We start from the raw sequence: 7,520 nt of genomic DNA on the forward strand, positions 1-7,520 counted from the left end.
GCAAGTCAATATGAACGAGGCTTTAAGATTTTACTTCTTTTTTTTTTCTTCTTTTCTTCTTTTTTCTGCCATCAAGCTTTATCACGAAAATACTCCCTTGCTTGCTTGCTTGCTCGCTATCATAACTACAATTTCCATCTATCGTCAACATCCCGGTGGACAAACAGGGCAGGTGGATCTCGTTCCTCGTTTCTTTTCTTTCTCTCGTTCTATACTCGCGTGTGGTAAGACGGCAGGTCCATTCCATAGAAATTTATTTAATAAGTCCCAGGGACCCGCGAGGAAGTAAGCAACAAGATCTTATCTACGGGCACGGTGGTAGGGAAGTTTTGAGATCCCAAACGGAAATAAAGGCCGGCGAGTCCATCATACTAAAAAAAATTCCATTCTGAATTGGGATAACTTGCTCTAGTCCCCGTCCTTTTTTCCCTCTCACTCTTACTCTGCTGTGCTTCTATCCTCCCCTTCACCTTCAGACTCGGTTTACAGAAGAGAGTGTGTGAGAGGGAGAGGGTGAAGAAGAGATCTGATTTAAACTCGATCTCCCAAAATGACTTGGATCGATCGGACAAACAGACGGGTGGCCGACAGTTCATTCGGTCGATACTTTCGACTAGAACATTCTGGTCACAGGAAGGAGCGAAAGGGCTCACGATTCTTTACGGAGATTCGTGCTGGTCTTGCTACGTGAGTGTCAATTAGCCAACCTACGATCAAACCGAAACTTTAAATTTGAGCACTCGGTTTTTGTCTTCGCCGCCGCATAGTTGCTGATGGTTCCCGAGTCTAGTTTCTTTGCAATGGCGTTCGTCTCTCTCCCACCCTGCGTTTTCCCGCTCGCTCACATGCTCTTCACCGGAATTTACCCCCCCTCTCACTAGACCTTGTTCTCCCTTGCTAACCCTGTTGTTCAATTGGTCATAGCTATATAATTGCTGTAAGAATTTTCTCCTCCCTTTCCTTTCCGCTCCCAAATTCGCAATTGAGCGGGCTCGGAACACTAGGCTAATATCACTTGGGCAAAAACACAGGTAAATGCGAATATCACATCGCAATCCGGCGGAACCTGTGTCTGCACACCAACGCAAGAGGACCCGGTATGCGACAAGAGCGAAGAATACATGCTATGCGTGGGCATTGTGCAACGAGATCTGGTAACCGCAACTGCCGCCATCGCCGCCCTGACATCCTTCTTCATGGGACTCGGAGCGAACATCCCCATCGCATGCGCGCCCGGTATGGGACTTAACGCCTACTTTGCATACCAAGTCGTTGGATACCATGGCTCGGGGCCGGTGCCCTACAGGCTCGCTGTGACGGCGGTCTTCGTGGAGGGGTTCATATTTGTTGCCCTATCGATATTGGGAATGCGGCAGTGGCTCGCCAGGGCCATCCCTGCTTCCATCAAACTCGCTACCGGTGCTGGTATCGGACTTTACCTTGCGCTTATCGGGTTGACCTATTCCGCTGGCATCGGCGCGATCACCGGCGCTGTGTCGACTCCGTTGGATTTGGCCGGGTGTAAGCCCGAGTTTAGGGATGAAGTTACTGGGGTTTGCGAAGGGTATAAGCTGAGGAATCCGACGCTTTGGATTGGCATCTTTTGCGGTGGGATTGTCACCGCTTTTTTGATGATGTATCGGTGGGTGTTGTGACCCTTTGGTGGTTGAGGTGGTGGTGATGTTGGGGTGGTGGTGGCGGTTGCTGATTGGCTTGTAGGGTCAAGGGTGCCATCATTGCCGGCATCGCCCTTGTGTCGATTATCTCGTGGCCAAGACCTACGGAAGTTACTTATTTCCCTTACAATTCTGAGGGAAATCAGAGGTTCGACTTTTTCAAAAATGTGGTTGCTTTCCACAAGGTATTCCATTATCCTCACCCTTGAGACCCTCTTTACTCACGAAGAATAGATCCAAAAGGTTCTTGTTGCGCAAGAATGGGACTTGTCCGGCGCCGGCGGTCAATTTGGCTTAGGTGAGTGACGTCCAACAAATGGAACATGTCTCACCAACTAATCTCTGGGAAAACTCCCAGCACTCGTAACCTTCCTCTACGTCGATATCCTCGACTGCACCGGAACCCTCTACTCAATGGCACGCTTCGCCGGCTTCATAGACGAGCGCACCCAAGGTACCTACCCTCCTCCCCGAACCCTAATACCGTCAAACTAATGCTCTCCGCTGGGCAAGACTTTGAGGGCTCAGCCATGGCCTACATCGTCGACGCCATGGGCATCTCCCTCGGCTCGCTCTTCGGATCCCCACCTGTGACCGCATACATAGAGTCCGGTGCCGGTATCTCCGAAGGCGGAATAACCGGGATAACAGCCATGGTGACGGGAGTCTGCTTCTTCATCTCCGTCTTTTTTGCCCCCATATTCGCCAGCATCCCTCCCTGGGCCACCGGCTCCACACTCATCATCGTGGGTAGCATGATGATGAAGGCGGCCGCAGACATAAACTGGTCCTACCCCGGCGACGGAATACCAGCGTTCGTAACAATCATGGTGATGCCGTTCACCTACTCCATCGCCTACGGCCTCATCGCCGGCATCATCACGTACATCATCCTCAATACGGGAGCCTGGTTCATCGAAATCGCGTCCGGCGGGCGCATCGTGCCCTACGGCAAGGAGCTCAAGGACCACTGGACCTGGCGCATACCCGGGGGCTTCTTCCCCGCGTGGGTTGTGCGCATCGCGCACGGCGATAGGAAGTTTTGGAAGAGAGAGGCGTATGATGGACAGAGTGGTGGTGCTAGTGGCGCTAGTACCCCGCAAGAGAAAGTCGGTAGGGAGCCAAGAGGTGCCGCAAGCGAAGACTTGGGAGTGGAGATGGGAAGTGCTGGCAGCCGGGTTGCAGTTGGGAAGGATGAGAAGTTTGTTAAGGATGGGTAAATTAACATCGAGGTGGGGAAGGGGCAGTTTCATAATATGATATAATGTGCATATGTTTCGGGTTTGGTTTGGCTTGGTTTGGGTTCTCTTTCTTTTTTTTTTTTCCCCTTGAATCGGAAGGTTTTGCTTCTAGGGCGGCTTTGTAACCCTTGGTGAATGGTTAGAAGGAGAATCGCTTCCGCTGTTCCGGATTTCGCACACTTCTATCTATAGCGCAAAAGACGAAGGTTTTAGTACGAGAACCTAACGATAAACAGGAAAGGCGATAAATCCTGACTGTGACCCGGCCGACAATCCCCTAAAGATGATACTATGTCACGATATTACCGACAGGGGATTTTCCAGGTTGTTTTGCCATTTATCCTCTGCACCGCCGGGGTTAGCAACGTTATCAAGTTACCGCTACGGTAGTCCAATCGCTGGAAAACCTGCTCTACTCGAGCACAGTTCGAAGGGATAAGACCCGTCAGTCTATACTCTTGCCGCGACACTGTATTACCCGACTAAACTAGAAACATCGCCAGAGCAACCAAACAAAGCACGCTCCAATATCACAGACGAGTGAGAGAACCTCTTCGGAAACCCTCCCCCCCCCCCCCTAAAAGCACCGTAAAAACTTTAACCCACAGAAACAGCGCCCTTCGGCAAAACCGCCACCAAAACCTACCTACAGCCACAGGCACGGAACACCGACACCCGTAGATAAATAAAATAACGGGGAATCGCGTCTACCGCAGTCCCTGCCGGCGACGGTTGCCTCCATTCCCGTCACCATAGAGCGTACCATTCAGAGTGTACGTTGAGTCCGGGGATAAATCCCCCCCTACCCTGCGATATCGTCGTTGTTCGGTGCAGGACCGTCACACAATCTCACCCGCCGTTGGGCCTTGGCTGACCTGGAGGATAATTTTTCTCTCTTTTGGGTCGGTTTGGTGCGGATGCGTAGATGGGTGGGCGTCGTCATATTGCGGGTGAAAAATGTTTGTATGATGGGGTAGATATCATAAGTGGTTTTGCGCGCTGCAGATGAGGGTGCTAGCTGTGTGCCCGGGGTTGGGTGCGATCATGAGATGTCACTGAGGTGGGATTCTCGTGGACGATTATCATATGAATTAAGCGGAGCGTGCTAGCGTTGAATATTTCCTATAATAATAATTATTATCAATTTTGTTTCCTTCCTTCCTTTTCCCCTTCCTCATTCTCTGACATTCCACAAGCAACTCAGCTGGAAGACCCGGCCCATGAACGCCATTATATTTCCCAAACCGCCATACATCCTCCTTCTAGCGTAAAAGAAAAGGTGTGTGTGGAGGGGGGGGGAGAATTGTAGGGTGCTCATTGAGTTTCTTCTCTCATGGAATATATATGCCCAAGTGCATATTAGAAACGACCGCGAGGACAATCAACCGGTAATTGAACAACACAGCACCCCCTGTTTGGCCCTCGTGTCTTCACATATCTTTGGAGATGGCTGTCAGAAAGTGAGATGGATCGAAGGTAATCTTATCGTTTTTGTTTTTTTCCGCTAGGTGGAATTGCCTGCTGCGTTCTTGTATCATAATGGCGCTGCATTTCCACTCGCATCACGAATATACGGTGGTAGGTCGATATGGAAGGAGGGTCCAGGAGCGGATCACTCTCTTCCAGTGTGAAGCTTCTCACTCTTTTCTCCGCCCGCTCGTACACGATTCGTTCGCGGAATCTCCCGAGAGGGCTCTACTCTCGCTCTCCAGCACAGCCCACGAGGAGTCCCCGGGCCAGATGCCCAAGGCGGATCGTTCGATGCTCAGCAGTTTACCAAGTACCAATATATAGTACGGTACTGGACTCCAATTCGCAGACCACGATCACCTTCGTGAATCCCGACATAGAAGGCAAGGGAGTCGAGTGATGGCCCGATGACAACCACGACCTCCCACACAGTTTATGATACCTTAGCCATGATGTCAGACCACCAGGAACGAGGACCTCAAGAAATAATCATACTCCTAAATCACTACCGTAACTTTCATCAACTCATCACACAGCATTGTGTCTTTCTCCTCCCCCCCCCCACCCCGTTCAACACGCCACTCACAACCGACTTGGGAAATACTATCGTACAGGTACTCGAGTACGAGTACAGTACTGTGTGAACATGGATCTCATAATCAAAATCAAAATCAAAAAAAAAAGTGTCAGGGATGAATTAACGCCTCCTTACATCAGCTAAAAGACTACCGTAAGCCCATCAAATTACCGCACTCTACTGTACACAAAAGTCCAACCGTTATTACGGTAGCAGTTGCCACATCGTTCGTTAGATGGGATGGAAGTTCATGTTCTCTTTTCGGGGACAAGCTGACCTGTATTATTCCGACGAAGTAGATTACCGAAAGGGGGAGGGGGAGGATTTTCCCTTACTTTCTTTCCTCCTCTTCATATTCCTTTTTCGCATGACCTCAGGGCTGTATCGCCCCTTTCCCGTGCTTGCGGCTCCTTGATAGGTTGTTGCGCGTGGAGTGTAATATCATACTCGTACTGTACGAGCACAATGCTTTCATCATAGGGGGTGAAGGAGAGGATCATGGAATACCGTATCGTATGCAGGTGGCGACGCCGCATCAGACGGAGGAGGAAAAAGAACCCGTGGATGGTATAAACTAATTTACCATCTACTTCTATATCCTCCTTTCCCATCCCCCTATTCTGGTTTCTACAAGTATCCTCATCGCTAAATATATAAGGGAACCCAGGCGATGCGGTGTATCCTCTCAGAAGCACAATCCCATTAGAAAAAAACCCCACAACCCGGTCAAATCCGAGTGACACCCCATGTTCCCTTCCTTCACCCCTTCCTCCCTACTTGCGTACCCTTACGGGACCGGCAACACTTCCATCACGGGGAATAGTCTCTCAACCTCCAAAAGCAGCACCATGAACCCTCTTACGTCCTCAAAAAGGGGGCGACCCCCATAATCCTGATGCAAGTAGCAATACCGGTAGACCACTAATAGCATCCTCCAATAGTCTATCAATGCGTTGTCCACTTTACCCCCCTTGTCGGTTCGAGTGAGTCTTTGTGAACACTGAACTGGCAGCCCCCCCTGCGTGTGTACGAGTAAGTACGAGGTACGAGTACACTTAGTGCCGATGAAGGAATACCGGTATCGTGCTCGAGTACCGGTATGGGCTAGCCTTAAGGTTAAGGGTGGCTTGAAACTCTTCAGGAACTGCGGTTGTGGCGTGGGTATTTTTGGTGAAACGGCTTGGCGAGGTACTGCTATTTGCAAGGTGCATCCAGGACGAGTAAGTACCCCTTGGGCTCTGTGGAGCGGGCAATTTGGAGCTGAAAAAGTAGGAATTGATTACCCGAGATCAGTCAATCGATCACCGTATTACTTGTACTTGCGGCTCAATTGTCACGTTAGAGTATGGCCCCCATAGAACACCGGGTGAAGGAGGTGAAGGAGCAATGGATGTGGATGGGGATTGTGCACTACCGACGGCTTACGGTTCTCATCGATGCCATGTGATTTCCCGGCTGCTTCTTGCAGGAGTATCTCCCGTTTCCCCAGCATGGATCCCGCCGCGTTTGAGGATGCATAGAACCGCGGTCGTAAAATTTGCAAGAGAACAGTGCGCATAGTTACCGGTATTATATTGAGTGTCTGAATGTCATAGCTTTTATGGTTCAAGAGAGAGAGAAAGGATATCGCACCCGCGCGCTGTTAGCACGTACAGTAGCTCGAGTGCCGGTACGCACAGTATGGGACACTTGTGGGGCTTCGAGCCTTCCGACGACTGGTTAGCTTGACTGACATCTCGAACACGTCGCAGACCTCTTTACTCGGGTAGAGGGGGGGAGGGGTGAAAATCTCGAATCGACCGAAGAAAAGGCCATAATCCGGGGGGAGAGTGCTGTAATGCGCAAATGAAGCTTTTTGGAAACCTTCGCTGTTCTTCTATTCCATTTCGTTTAAATAGATGGAACGGTTCTCGTGAGCGCGCGTTTCCCGATACTCTTTGAAAGACAAGGAAGGAGCCTGCAGCTTTTTAAGGCTAGATAGGGTAGGGCAGAGGTAGATATTCTTTTCTTGTCGATAAGGGGACGGGGGCGTCTCTCCGCACTCGCGCTGTCTCGGATCAAAAGCCTTTTAACGCTTGTAGGGTAGATGGCGAAATGGGAAGGTCTGGATTGACGCGATTGGCAGCCCGAGTCCAAGAATAACGGATTGACCTATGACAAGAACTGAGATGGATTGATCTTGTGCTCAGAGAGAGTTTTCCAGTTCACACCAGTGCAACATTGCTCTTCCCCCTGCCCCCTACAGCAGGAAGTGTGGCAAGTGTGATACTGGTACAAGCAAGTCAGTAGGCAGGTCAACAGGTGCGCGAGATCACAAGTGGTACCGGTATGGTAGTAGCCGTGTCTCTCCACGAAAATGTCACGAAATGTCACGAAGTAAGAGGGAAAGCGGATTTGGGCGCGATGGATCAACTTACAGGTGCTCGCCGGAATCGTGGGCAAGTTAGGTACTGTATTCGAGTAATAATAATTTCAGATACCGGTTATTCTCGCTTCTTTTTGCAGTATACCCACCCCGGAGTCCCCTTTTATCCCTTATCCTTCCTTGCCTGGCCT

General features: G+C 50.3%; 2 protein-coding genes; both read left to right on the forward strand.

The window, feature by feature from the left end:
* Positions 1 to 297: 297 nt before the first annotated feature.
* Positions 298 to 2,043, forward strand: GSTUM_00006156001 (uncharacterized protein; the record flags this gene model as incomplete). XM_002838286.2 has 5 exons in its annotated part: positions 298 to 687; positions 1,005 to 1,031; positions 1,112 to 1,642; positions 1,720 to 1,824; positions 1,980 to 2,043. Exons 1-5 carry the CDS (start codon positions 551 to 553, stop codon positions 2,041 to 2,043), a joined length of 864 nt encoding a protein of 287 aa, XP_002838332.1. The 5' UTR covers positions 298 to 550.
* GSTUM_00006157001 (uncharacterized protein) lies at positions 2,043 to 3,009 on the forward strand. XM_002838287.2 has 2 exons: positions 2,043 to 2,130; positions 2,190 to 3,009. The coding sequence occupies exons 1-2, from the start codon at positions 2,091 to 2,093 to the stop codon at positions 2,894 to 2,896; spliced, it is 747 nt and encodes a 248-aa protein (XP_002838333.1). The 5' UTR covers positions 2,043 to 2,090; the 3' UTR covers positions 2,897 to 3,009.
* The last annotated feature ends 4,511 nt before the right edge of the window (positions 3,010 to 7,520 follow it).

The sequence above is a fragment of the Tuber melanosporum genome, assembly GCF_000151645.1.
Source record: "Tuber melanosporum whole genome shotgun sequence assembly, scaffold_24, strain Mel28".
NCBI lineage: Eukaryota > Fungi > Ascomycota > Pezizomycetes > Pezizales > Tuberaceae > Tuber > Tuber melanosporum.